At 54.0% G+C, this 13,729-nt stretch overlaps 1 protein-coding gene across 1 annotated transcript in view; it reads right to left on the minus strand.

The window, feature by feature from the left end:
• SV2A (synaptic vesicle glycoprotein 2A) overlaps positions 1-13,729 on the minus strand; it is a 60,417-nt gene that overhangs the window by 9,600 nt on the left and 37,088 nt on the right. The window contains exons 7-12 of the mRNA XM_073322870.1: positions 12,945-13,055; positions 12,040-12,128; positions 6,189-6,353; positions 5,358-5,491; positions 3,255-3,458; positions 2,006-2,165 (exon numbers count right to left, since the gene is read on the minus strand). Of these exons, the coding sequence (XP_073178971.1) occupies positions 2,006-2,165; positions 3,255-3,458; positions 5,358-5,491; positions 6,189-6,353; positions 12,040-12,128; positions 12,945-13,055 (863 nt within the window). The remainder of the gene's footprint in view (positions 1-2,005; positions 2,166-3,254; positions 3,459-5,357; positions 5,492-6,188; positions 6,354-12,039; positions 12,129-12,944; positions 13,056-13,729) is intronic.

A 13,729-nucleotide genomic window follows, 5' to 3' on the forward strand; every position in this document is an offset into this window, starting at 1 on the left:
GGTGTCAGCAGGGGGCAGCTGCAGTGACTCACAGCACCAGGTGAAAGGGATGTGCGTCATGGCTTGGCCTGGAGGTGGCGCCCTTACGCCCCTCTAGTTGACTGCATTGACAATACCTTGTCCATGTTCAGTCTCAAAGCAGCAGCCTCCCTCCCCTCTCCCCGCATGCAAATATTGATGTGCTCCCAGAATCCTTTGTGGGCCTTCCCTAAGCACAAAGGTTTATGGGGAACCCCTGGCATCTCGGGGAGGGGGGCAGAACAAATTGGCAGGCCAGGGAGAGGGGTTGGGAGCCGATTGCAAATGCAGGGGATGCCAGCTGGCAGGCTTATTGGAATTGGCATAAAATCTCCTCAGTGGTCCCATTCTCAGAGTCAAATGCACCCATGCCATCTACAGTCAGTGCCCAATTCACAGAGGAGAAAACTGGGGTACAGCAAGAGGAAGTGACAAGTCTGTGCAGCCAGGCAGAGGCAGAGGTGGGAAGAGGACTCCCCAGGAGTCCTGTGCCCCAGTGCTCTACTCTGCCCAGTAGACACCGCTCCCCACCCAGAGCTGGGACTAGAACTGGCTGAAAAAGAGGGGAAGGGGGCTTCCTTTCTGTGAAAATGTGTCCAGTTTTAAGAATATAAGGACAGCCATACTGGGTCAGACCAAAGGTCCATCTAGCCCAGTGTCCTGTCTTTCAACAGTGGCCAATGCCAGGTGCCCCAGAGGGAATGAACAGAACAGGTAACCACCAAGTGATCCATCCCCTGTCCCCCGTTCTCAGCTTCTGGCAAACAGAGGCTAGGGACACCCTCCCTGCCCATTCTGGCTAATAGCCCTTGATGGACCTGTCCTTCATGAATTTATCTAGTTCTTTTTTGAACCGTTATAGTCTTGGCCTTCACAACATCCTCTGGCAAAGAGCTCCAAAGGTTGACTGTGTGTTGTGTGAAGAAATACTGCCTTTTGTTTGTTTCAAACCTGCTGCCCATTAATGTCCTTGGGTGATCCCCAGTTCTTGTGTTAGGAGAAGGAGTAAATAACACTTCCTGTTCACTTTCTCCACACCCGTCATGATTTTATAGACCTCAATCATATCCCCCCCCCTTAGTCATCTCTTTTCCAAGCTGAAAAGTCTGAATCTTATTAATCAAAATGTGCACTCCCAAAGCAGGGTGAAATGTCAAAACTGTGGAAATTTTCATGGAAACGAGCTTAAGGAAAAATTCCATTTGTTAAAAACTGAAATGGAACTTTTTGGCTTTCCAGCTGCCCTCAGGGAAGGCTCTAGTTAATTTCGTGTGAAATTGACAAGTACCTTCCCATCCCACTGCTGGAGGGGCAAAGAGCCCTGCCACACTGCCTCCCTGTGAACCGCCCTCAGCTCTAGGCATCTGAGAGGGTGACCAGACAGCAAGTGTGGAAAATCAGGAGAAGGGCTGGGGGTAATAGGGCACCTATAGAAGACAAAGCCCCAAATATCAGGACTGTCCCTATGAAATCGGGACATCTGGTCACCCTAGCACCAGAGCATTGCTGCTCATCCCACAGAGCCGGGGTGTGGGGGGAGCCAGGGGAACCCTGGTCTTTGTGTCTCTATCCCCTAGAGCTGGCGTTCAACAAAGGTATGGTCAAATCTGTGGCTGATTTGGCTCAAGATTTCACTCTGCCACATTGGCATTTTCCAGCAAAATTAAGTTTAGTGGCTTCTGCTCTAACCACTAAACACTCCTCCTGGGGCTGGGAATAGAACCCAGGAGTCTTGACTCCCAGTCATTCTGCTTTAGCCATTGGGCCACCTTCCCTCCCCCCAACATGCAGGGGCCTTCGAGCCCTAACAAGTATTTATCGTTACTGCATTGTGTCCCCAAAGCTACCAGATTGCGGCGGTGACCCAGGATTCCTCCTTCTCAGCCACCCTGAGGTGGCTTCATGGGACCAGCCCATGTCTGGACTGGGTGTCCCGGGATCAGGACTTGCTCTGCCTTGGGTGGATAACGGAGGCGGGGACTTGTACCTTTTGTCTGAGGGGTAAAGCTCCACCGTCAGCACATCCAAGGCGTTCCAGGAGGCGATGCTGACCCCCCCGAAAAGGCAGAGCAGGGCAATCATGGCTGACTCGCTGTTCCCGAACGACAGGAAGAAGCAGCTGATGCACGACATCACGCTTGAGCCAGCTGCAGCAGGACGAGGAGAGGCGTGTTAGGCACGGGTACAGGCCTCGCTGGAACTGTACCTGGTCAGAGCCAGCATCACCCGCCTGGTGCAAGAGCCTTCTCCTATGCATCAGCCTCCATCGGTGCTGCAAGGCCTCCTGACCATCCCCTCTGCACAACCCAGTGCAAGGCCCTTCTCTTCTGCAGCCTCCCTGCCCTACCCACCATCTCTCACCAGCTTCCTCTTTGCTCCTTCGTTCTGCCGGTGCAAAAACCACTGACTCTGCAATTCTGCCAGGCCCTCTGGCTACAAGAGGCAGCTGGGGCAGCTGGCCCGAATGGTGCAGGGTTGCAAATCCTAGCTGTGCCCCTGCTCTGCATGGAGAAGTTTCCCCTGGGAAAGTTTCAGTGGGAACGGCTGATGCCTATGGACCAAGAGGGTCCAGTTCAAGCATCAGCCAAGGAATAGAGCCAGTTGGGAATTTTTCAACTCAACTTTTTTTTTTTTTCGGTAGGAAAATGGATTAATTGAACCTGTTCTTGGGAAAGGGTCAGATCTGATGAATTTCCCATTTCAAACAGTTTGTGGAGCTCTGTCTTTCAGCTTAAAAGGACTTTTCATTTTGAAACAGTGTTTGTTGATGATAAACACCCATATTTTCAGAAGAGAAGAGGTGGAAATAAAAACGAAACATTTTGAAACGATTGAAACATAATGTGTCACTGACCGGCTTCGGAAAGAAAATATTCCGATTTTCAGTGCGGGACAATTTTTAAGATTTCAAATTTTCGTCCCGAATCTGGATGGGGGGGAAATTTTGAAATCTCAAAAATTCTCACGGGCTGGGGAAACCTTTCCTTCCCAGCTCTCCCAAGGAGGCATGCAGCCAGCGTGGGGACTCTGTTAAGGGGTGAGACCCTCTCTAGCCAGCAGGGGGCAGAGGCAACTTCAAGCCACAGGAAAGCTGGATTAAAGGGGCAGGGGTCAATTTTTGCTCCTGCAGCCAGGGTCTACAGGGGGATCAGTGCAGAAGGAACAGACTATCCATACCCCCATGCTGCCACCACCACTCCCCCCGCCAGTTCCCAGGCAGCATCCCCGCCCCTTACCCAGCATCCGGAGGCGCCCGATCTTGTCCATGAGCAGGGCCGAGACAATGTTCCCTGGCAGCACGGCCAGGGTGCCCAGGAAGCTGACAAAGTAGATCATGTAGGCGTTGTTGTCGTCGCTGAAGTCCAGCTGGCAGCCTTCTTTGTTGTGCAGGAAGGTGCTGTTGATGATTTTGGTGTTGATGAATTTGTACTCAAACAGGTCTGTGGAGAGGGAGGAGACGACACTGGGCATGGCCTTGCACTGAGCTACAGAGCGATTGGCAGGCTGTTTGCCCCTCCCACCAAGCACTGGGGGATGTGGGAAGATGGGCTGAGATGCAGCCGCCTCTGAGGTGGCGCGCAGCTGCTATTTAATGACCACACATCAGCATTGCACAGGGATGCTCTCCCAGCTCTGCAATGCAGCCATGCCACCTCTGGGTTGGACCACAGCTGCTGCTTAATGGATGGACCCAGCACTGAAAAGGAAACCACTTCTGATATGCAACATGGCTGCTGTTTAGCGGCCTCACTGCAATGCCGCACACTGACACTCACCCACCACTGAAAAGCAGCCACCTCTGGGACAGAACACGGCTGCTGTTTAGGGACTACACAGCAATGCTTCACAGGGATTGCTCACCCCCTTCTGAAATGCAGCCCCCTCTGAAGTGGAACACAGAGGCTTTTCAATAGCATGCAGCAGTGCTGGGAGTGGAGATAGAAATGCAGGGGAACTGTAAGCCAGCAGGGTGTCATTAATCAAGGGGAACTTGACCGGGACTAACAGTTTTGTGTTTTGCAGACCAGCCCAGGGATTCTTAATCAATATGAACAGCCGGGCGCCTGGGTTTTAATGGCTAGGTCCAACCCACCAGAGGGCAGAATCAGTCAGTGCGACATTGCAATACACGGAGGGTTGGACACAGAAGTCACGAATGGTCATTTGTTCGCACACACAGAGCCAGCCTTGGAGCAGCGTCTGTCCCAGCTGAAGATGGCTTTTTTGGGGCGGGGGGATAAATTTACCAGCTGTTTGCTCCCCCTTCAACAGTGTTTGTTGATGCCTTTCAGAAAATACGTGGGTTAGCAGCTCCAGCTGCCTGATCTCTCGTTGTCTAGGGCTCCCCTCCCAAAGCCCATCAGAGTCTATTCAGTGCTGAGTCACCGCGAAGCAGCTAATTAGCACGGCCCAGAGGATATTGAGCAGCAGCCTCACAGCAAGTGCAGCAATCTCTAGCCCCACAGAGGGCTGGGTGGAGAATTAAGGCCCTAAAACAAAACAGCCCTGGCCCAATCCTTCTCCGCCCTGAACCTTGCCCAGCCATTTCCATCAGTGCAAAATGGTTCCCAGATGCTGCCTGGTAGCATTTTACACCCCCTTTGCATCAGTGTGTGTAAATGGCTGCAGATGGGGCCAGGGCAGTGGAGAATCAGGCCCCCTGTTTGTTCCCCCATCATGTTCATGTCGCTTGCCCTCCCCTTCAAGGGACCCCAAATGTAGCATCTGCACTGGTTAGGCTAGTGAACACAAGGGCTATTAATCCTCATGCTCCATGGCACAAGCTGACCACCAGCTGGCCGGTCAGGAAGGAACCTCCCCTGTGAGGTATACTATTAGCCAGCAAGGTCCAGTGTTGGAGATTTCAGCCTGTCTCTAAGGGCATGTCTACACTTCAAAATACGGTGCGTCCTTAACATGGGTTAACTAACCCACATTAGCTAACTCGGGTTCAAATAGAAGTGAAGACACGGCAACTTGGCTTTTAACTGCACTTCGTGTCTCAAGTTCAGTACCTGGCTGCCCTGTAAACTTGAATTTGAGCTGCTGACCCAAACTGCCAGGGCTGTACTGCTATGTTACCTTGAGTCAGTGAACCCAAGTTCAAAACAGACCTTTACAGTGAAGACATAACCTAAAAGCCAGCGAGTCAATGTGGCCCAGTGGGTCTGGTACTGTCTCAGTGGGTCTCAACCTATTTACCATTGTGGGCCGCATCCTATACTATCTGTATGGCCCTGAGAATGTCACATGGGCCGCAGCTCTGTGCTGATTGGGCCAGGTTGAGAACCACTGGTCTAGATGGCCCATCGACTTGTTACAGGGCAGCAGGAAGTTACCTGTGTTGTAGAAGACAGTGGAGATGAAGGAGCAGTTCTTGAAGAAGGTGTTGCTGGAGGTGATGTCTTCGAAGTAGCACTCCTCAAACAGGGAGTCCTCAAAGGAGACGGATTTCAGCTTGAGGCCGATGAACCTACCAGGGACGAACCCAGGGACTGAGCAACCCAAGAGCGACTGGGATAAAGGGTGTGGGACATGTGGGTCTCCCTCCATCACGGGGGAACAAAAATGTTTTCTGGACCTGCTAAGCCAGACACTGGATGTTTGGTGACCCTTCTGTGCAATGAGTTTGGTGGGTCTCAGTTCAGTCCCTATTGGATGAGTAGCCACAACTGGGAGTTAATTAAGTATTTGCAACTGGCACAGCAGATAACTCAAGGCTTGCATGGACTCTGGGGGTCCGTAAAGGTAGGAGTTGGTGTGTGGTAGGGTGGGGGTTCAAGCTTGCCCTGTTGATGCCCACGTTCTGGATACACAAAGGATCCCAACCTCTAGGGCTGCACTCCTGGTGAGGTTCTGGCTGCATTTCCCTCAGCACCTATTTATTTATGCACCCCCCTCCTCTCGAGCCCAGAGACCTCCTCCCAGCACTGGCTAGGCTCGCTATCCCACAGTGCAGGCACATGCTGCCCATTCTCTGCAACCACGGGGCCATGTTAGACCCCACCAACCTCCCAGTGTCTTTGCAGGCTCTGCCCAGTATAGGGATGCCTGGTTGTTTTCCGTGAGCACGTCCCCTTGCTCCCCGCCCCAGCACCTCGGCCCATCAAGGGTCAAAGAGGGCTCTGGCTAAGTGCCCTGGGCGTGAGGAGGAACGACCCACTACTCACTTGTCGTTGAAGTATTCACCGTTGCGGTGGATCTGGTTCTCCAGGGTGAAGTTGAAGGTGAAGTGTTCCACCTTCTCGCGGGTGAAAAGCTTGGTGCGGGAGGCATATTCGATGTTCTGTAAATGCTTGATCATGTCTGGGAACCAGACGGTCAAGCCGTAGTAACTATCAGAGAGAGAGAGAGAGAGAGATCAGTACTGATTGTCTGTAGTGGCTAGGAGCCTGAGTCATGTACTAGGACCCCATTGTGCTAGGAGCTGTACATTGTTATTGCTATTAGGTGCATTATGGTAACACTAGCACCCTAAGTCATGGAGCAGGCGTCCAGTGTGCTTCATGCTGTACACTGCTATTAGGTGCATTATGGTAGCACGAGGACCCTCACTCATGGGACAGGAACCCAGGGTGCTAGGAGCTGTACAAAGAAGGAACAAAACTCAGGCTCTGCCCCAAGGCACTCACAATTAGCGCTGAAAATGGTTTCCTGGGAGATTTTTGAAAAATGTTCCGGTCTCAACTCAGGATGAAAAGATGAAATCTCAATTTTTTTTCACAAACTGAAAAAAAAACCCAAAACCCCTGCAGTTCAGGTCACTCAGACTGCTTCATTTTGATCTTTTGAAATGCTTCATTTCCATTTTGACCTGTTTGTTTTTCTTTTTTAAAAACTTTTTTAAAAAAGTATAAATTAAGTTAAATTTCCAAACGAAAAGTCGTTTCCAACTGGAAACTAAACTTTTGGTTTCAAAAAGGTCAAAACATCCCATTTTGATCCTTCTGAGGGTTTTTTTCCCAGCTGGGCAATTCGTCACCTTGCCCCTTTCCTGCAGAATGATTCGGTTTCCATGAATCTGCAATTTTTTTTTTTCATAAATAGATTTCTCAGAAAAATCCCCAACCAGCTTGACTTACAATCTAAGTATCAGACAAGGGACCCAGGTCTCTCGAGTCCCAGTCCTGGGCTCTGTCTCCAATGTGTGCTGGATCTGGTTCTTAAATCTCAGCTAATAACAGGACAACCTATCCCAGCATGCTGCCCTGACAGCATGCCTCTGCGTGCATCCATTCTCCATGGACCATTCTGTCTTTGGCCTCTGTCCTGAGGCTGCCCACAAGGGGCTGGCTGTGACTGGGGAGCTCCACCCCTAAATCTGGGCTCAAACCCACCAAGCCTTTTCCCCAAACACTTGTTGCTCTCTGCCATCCAAGGCTGGATTTGAACCAGCTGCCTGAAGGCCCCATAGTTGCCCCATAGAATGGGGTGCACCTGGCTCTCCCTGCATTGGGGGATGGCCAGTGGTGGGAGGAGGTCTCTGGGCTCGGTGGGGTGTGCATAAATAAATAGGTGCTGGGTTGTGGGGGCGGAGGGGCGGGCATGCTCATCAAGAGTGCAGCCCTGTAGATTGGGATCTTTTGTGTATCCAGAGCACAGGCACCAGCCGGGCCTGCTTGGCCCCCCGCCCCCTCCACCCACTGACCCCTGAACCAGTCAGATGAGCCCCCCGCTGATTGTAATGTTGGCTTAAAGACAGCAGGAAAATGTACTAACCCCTTCATAGCTGGGGGCCCTTGGGGTGTTCAGAGAAAAAGGGGGGAGGGAAGGGGAGAAAGAAATGGCCTTTCCTGCAGCGATTCTCATGGCGGATTCTCTGCACTGAGCTCCATGCTTCAGCACCAAGGACAGCTACTAGAGTCCAGAGTCTTCCTGAAATCCTTCCCAAGGTGCGGTCAATAACACTGCCGGGAATAGAACCCAGGAGTCCTGACTCCTAGCCCTACACTATAGTCACGGGAGCAAATTCCCTCCCAGACACAGAAGCCAGGAGTCCTGATCCATCTCCAGGCTCCAACTCCAGCCACTGGATCACGCTCCCGCCTTCTGCCAACATATGGGGAGTTAATAGGCTTTCTTCTTAATTTTCAAAAAGAGGATAGATAGATAGATAGATAGATAGATAGATAGATAGATAGATAGATAGATAGATAGATAGATAGAGGGGGTGCATGGGGATGGATAGATAGATAGATAGATAGATAGATAGATAGATAGATAGATAGATAGATAGATAGATAGGGGGGTGTATGGGGATAGATAGATAGATAGATAGATAGATAGATAGATTAGATAGAGGGGGTGTATGGGGATAGATAGATAGATAGATAGATAGATAGATAGATAGATAGATAGATAGATAGATAGAGGGGGTGTATGGGGATGGATAGATAGATAGATAGAGGGGGTGTATGGGGATAGATTAGATAGATGGGGGGGTGTATGGGGATAGATAGAGAGATAGATAGACAGACAGACCCTGGACAACCGGATGGACTTCTGTGGGGCTTTACGTGATGTGACCCAGCCATGTAGGCTTTGTGCTGGGATACAAGCCCCCTCTGATACAAGACACCCTGCCCCGGTTGCACGGCCCTGTTGCTGAGGTGGCCGAAAACAGAGAAGCCAGTTAACTACAGCAGCCACAGAGTCAAAGTCTGGCCGCTAAACTCAGTGGGGCTGCTTGGACGTGAATGGCGAATCCCCACGCAACGGGGAAGCCACCGCCTCTCCGCCAGAGACTATTCCACAGCCTAGCAAGTCTCGCGGCTGCAGAAAAGGCTTTTCATTGTTAGCACGGCTTTCCCAGTTTTCCCTGTGCACAGCTCCCTCCTGGGGGAGGCCCGTCCGGCTGTAGGTGGAGCGTAAGAGCTTTGGCAGGGCTCGGGCTGCACCGGGCCTGTGCCGGGAAAGTCAAGGAGTGCGGAAAATAGCCCTTCCACCCCCTCTCCCATTCTGAAACATCCCCCCTCCCCACCCCCCAGCCTCTCTGACAGCAGCTAAACCTAGCATGAAATCCTGTTCTGGGAACAGCAGCTGGCAGGGGAGGAGGAGGGCGGATTCTGTGAGCGAGATGGATCCCACACTGAGCGAATAGCGTCTGGCAAGGAAGCACAGCACTCGAGCCAGGGGTAGGGGGGAAGGCTCAGCAGTGCCCTGGGAGTGGGGGCGACGGGCTGGATGGGAGGCAGGGGGAACGTGGTTGGAGTCTGGACTTGTCAGCTGGGGGCTGGGGAGCACCGCGAGAGTGGCACGGCACCAGGGGGATCCTGGCTTATAGGGAGGGGGTCAGTTCATTTGTTTGAAGCCAACCAGAACGAGGGATGTTTGGAGCCAGAGCTTGCTGTGGGCCCAGGGGATGGGGGAGCTACCATCACACAAAGCCACTGTACATCGCCAAGGAGAATCGGGGCCAGCTGAGCGCCATCCCCCTTTGTTGGCAGCAATAGGGCGGGGAAATGTCTTGGTTTGGGTCAGCACGTGGCGTTCTGGAGGCGGATCTGAACTCTCTGACTGAGAGGAGACTGGAGGGTCATGGTGGGGAGGGTCTCTGACTCCCATCCTCTCTCCTCACCCTGCCCGCCTAGGGGTAGGCAATAGGCAGACGAGCCAAAGCCGGACTGCCAGATGCTTTTGAACAGGCACCAAAATCTTTGTATTTACTCATTACCACCATTATTGTTAATATTTTTGTATAATTTCCTCTGGAATCTGGACCTTGACCAAGAAATTTGGACCTTGACAAAAAATAATCGATTACCCCCCCATGTCTGCACTGGGAGCCTTTATGCTCGCTCATCCAATCGAAGAAAAGATGTGATACCATGTAACCCAACTGACCAGTCGCATCAAAGCGACATGGCCCCCACAGCAAACGCATGGGGACATCCCGCCAACAGGAATAGGACAGCCTGTGGCCCCGTTTGCAGAGATGCCCAGCGGGTGGATTTCATGGGAGCTGCAAGCACTCAGCACCCAATTCCTTGGCGTGTTGCTCACCGCGAACACGGCCTCAGCAATTATCCAACCATCTCAATAACGGACCCACGCTTGTCCTGTAACACCCTTTAGCAGAGTAGTCCAGAGATCAGTTTGCTAAAGTTAATTGGCAATCAGCTAACTTGAATTAGAACAGGAGCAAGACACTCAATCCTTTGCGCCCGCAAGCAAGACCCTGATTGCACAAGAGGAACGCCACGACAATCACCTCTCTGCCAGCTCCAACTGACAGGACTTTGCAGAGATCAATTACAGAGACACGGTTCCTGATTGGAGTCCTCACCAGCTCCCCGCGGCCTCGGCTGATATTGGCAGCTGAGCTCATTTGTCCCAAAAAAGCCAAGGAGGCAGATTTGTCCTCGCAGGGCCACTGTGCAAATTGGTGGCCTTTGATTCTCCTTATGATGCTGGTAATTGCTCCATGTACATTAAAGTCAATGAAATATTTAATCACAGCGATGACAAGACTGAAATCAAGGGGAGCTAGGCGCCTAAATACTTTTAAGGATCTGGACTCAGATCCCCAGCTGGTGTAAATTGGCCACCGCTCCAGAGGAGTTGCTGAGCCAGAACCCCAGCCAGGGTGGATCGGCCTCATTCCGCTGTGTCCGCACCGATGTACACCAGGTGAGGATCTGGCCCGAGGAGTTTAGGCCCTGAAAATGTTACCTCAGCCTGAGCGGTGCTGGAATCTTCTTCAGCCCCTTCCTCCCCTTGACTATCACAGCTCCTTTCTCAGCCCCCGCCCCAGCTCCCCAGACCCCAGCAAGGACAGAATGCTGCTGCCCCGATCTCAGCCCCCACCCCCCAGCCCAGCTGTCCCCGCCCCGACGCTCACACTCCTCCACCTCCCCGCGTTCAAGGCAGGAGCCAACCCGGATTGAAATGCTCTGTTGGGGTTTTTGCCCCAAGTTTTCGATTTGCCGAAAAGTTAGAAAAGTTTCATTTTCGGTTCTACCCCAAACAGGTCCCTCCCCCCCGACCCCGACACACTTTTTTCGGAACCACCGGAGAACTGAAAAAGCTGTTCTCCTGCTGGCCCTAACCAGAACCGCGGCTGACGCCAGCCCATTGGGCATGACCCGCTGCCGACCACAGCACGGCGCCGACTGGCTGCTGTAGAAGGAGCTCAGGAGAAGGGACGTGCACGGAGGACCTCATGCGAAGCCAGGCAGCATGAGCAGGGGGTGCGTGCCCCCTCTGGATTGCAGAGCTGTCCTCTGACCCTGGGCACCAACCCTACAGCGGGTGGGGTGGGGGTCTGATAAGGCACCAAAGTGGCTCAGGGGAACGTCGATACCCAGCTGCTGGAAAATCCCCATCAACCACATTGTATTAATCCCTTCCCTGGGCACGCCCCATTCCCCTTCCCAGTGGCGACATCTTATGTCCCCCTCCTTCAGGCTGCATGGATTATACTCGCATCCCTCACAAGATCTACACCAGGGCGTGACCATCTCTCCCTAACAGAGACAGTATGTGTAGTGGTTAGAGCAGGAGACAGGGACTTGGGACTCCAGGGTTTTGTTCCCAGCTCTGTGTGGGGAGCGGGGTCTAGGGGTTAGAGTGTGGAAGGGGAGCTGGAAGCCAGGACTCCAGGGTTTTGGTCCCAGCTCTGTGTGGAGTGGAGCCAAGAGGTTAGAGCAGGGTTGGGGCTGGGAGGCAGGACTCCTGGGTTGCGCTCTTGTCTCTACCACTGACACCCTGCCTGACCTTTGGGGAGTCACTTCCCCCTCACTTCCATGCCTCAGTTTCCCTGGCCGTAGCATGGGCATAACAGGATTCCTCCACCTTTTGCAAAGCACTTTGTGGCCTTCGCGCCATGCAAAGGGGAAGCATCACTGAGCCCGGGATAATTTGTGGCTCAGAGGAGACCCTGGCCAATCCCCTCCCCCACTAGGAGCAGAGCCAGGAAGAAACAGACCCAGCAAGTCACACAGAGCAAACAGCACTGGGGCCGAAATCATCTTTCCGGCCCCTCGCCCACCCCTCCCCCTGGGGTCCCCGCGCCCATTGCACCTGAACGACATGGTGAACCACACAGCCATCATCATGAGAGTGACGCGCCGGTACTCGGGAGCAAAGCACTGCAGGAAGTTGCTCCAGACCTGAAGGAGGGAGAGACGGGGCGCGTGAAGGGACCACTCACCGCCACGCCAGCTCTGCTGGGGGATGGGCACAGACGGGGACATGCCCAGCTCCCAGCAGGGGCAGCTGGGGATGGGGGGGCACGATGGAGGAAGAAGACAGAGACGGAGAGAAATACAGCAGCAGATGGGGCGAGCTGATGCATGTGCATTGACAGGGGCCAACAGGGGGGTTGGGATGGGCACAGAGAGGGCTGGGGTGCAGACCCCACCCCCCAGGAATCCCCATTGATTTTGGCAGAGTGGGGGGCGCACTAGGACACTGGTAAGGGACTCCCTACCGCATGAGCCAGGTGCCCAGCCCTTGGAGAACGCTCAGCTGCGGGTTCAAATCCAGCCTGAATCACCCCCTGAGGGGACGGGGACCACATCCAAGTCGCCGTGGGACCAGTGCTCTCGGATCTCTGGGCAGAGGAGCCGAGGGGCAGCGGGGTCGTGACACACACCCGGCCCCGCGCTGGGCAAATCCCCTTCACTTTGCAAGGTGTCACTCAGCTTTGACCTCTGACCCCCGAAGAGGGGTGCTGTGAGGTTGCCTGAAACGTCCTGATAAAGCTGGTCATCTTGGGGGAGGGAGGACCCCGCTTCCCCCCAGGGCCCAGCACATAGGGCCAAGTGCCTCACATGGCTCTTGGCCATGCTGGGGGAGTATTCTGGCTGGGTGGAGCCGTCCTCTGGCCTGAATCCAGCCCCGGTGTAGCTCAGATCAGGGGTGGAATTGGCCCCTGAGTTCCTGGGTTTATGACAAGGTCCCGGTCACCCAGGGGCTGGCCCTACCTGCTGCAAGAGGTTCAGGATCCGAACCATCCAGCGCCGGTACCAGGTGCTGGTGTCCAGCTGGATCTCAATCAGCTCGTCCTCCTGCTTAATGGTTTTGATGTGGGTGACCTGTGAGGCGGGAGGGAAGACGAGCACTGCAGGTTACCGGCGGCGTGGGGCAGAATGGGGACATTCCCCTGGCACAGGGTGGGGCCCGACGCCAGGCATGGCAGGATAGGGATAAAGCACAGGCCATGGGAAGCTCAGAGGGCAGAGACGTCAGCCGGTCCGGCCCCTCCAGCATGGGGCCTCGGACCAGCCGAAGACCCATCGCCCCGTGCCAGGGGAACTGGTGCCAGGTTGCACCCCGATCTCTGCCCCTGCTGCCGCAGCAATGCAGACTGGAGAGTCGGGGCCTCACCTCACTGTCCCTGCGGTACTTCTCCTGCCCCCAAACACCCCGTCTCAACCCCCCGCCCCCTCTTCTGCTGCCCCAACAGTCCCCACGTCTCCCCACCCCCCTTTCGCTGGCTCACTGGAAACACTAATCACACCAAATCCAAGCGGAGCACCTCGGGTCTTCTCCCCCACAGCCCCGCTCCTTTCCCTCCACCCCGCACGGCTTTGTGCCTCACATTGGGAATGAATCTCCCCCTCTCACATCCTCCCTTGGTTCCCTCTCACCACCCCGCTCTGCCTTGATGCTGCAGACTCTTCACAGCCCAGCGCCCCCCGCACCTGAGCTGCCATGCCTTGCTTTGCGCCATCTACCGCAGCCGGGCAGCTCCTAGCAGCGGCAAGCA

This window comes from Lepidochelys kempii, chromosome 24 (genome assembly GCF_965140265.1).
Source record: "Lepidochelys kempii isolate rLepKem1 chromosome 24, rLepKem1.hap2, whole genome shotgun sequence".
Taxonomy (NCBI): Eukaryota; Metazoa; Chordata; order Testudines; family Cheloniidae; genus Lepidochelys; species Lepidochelys kempii.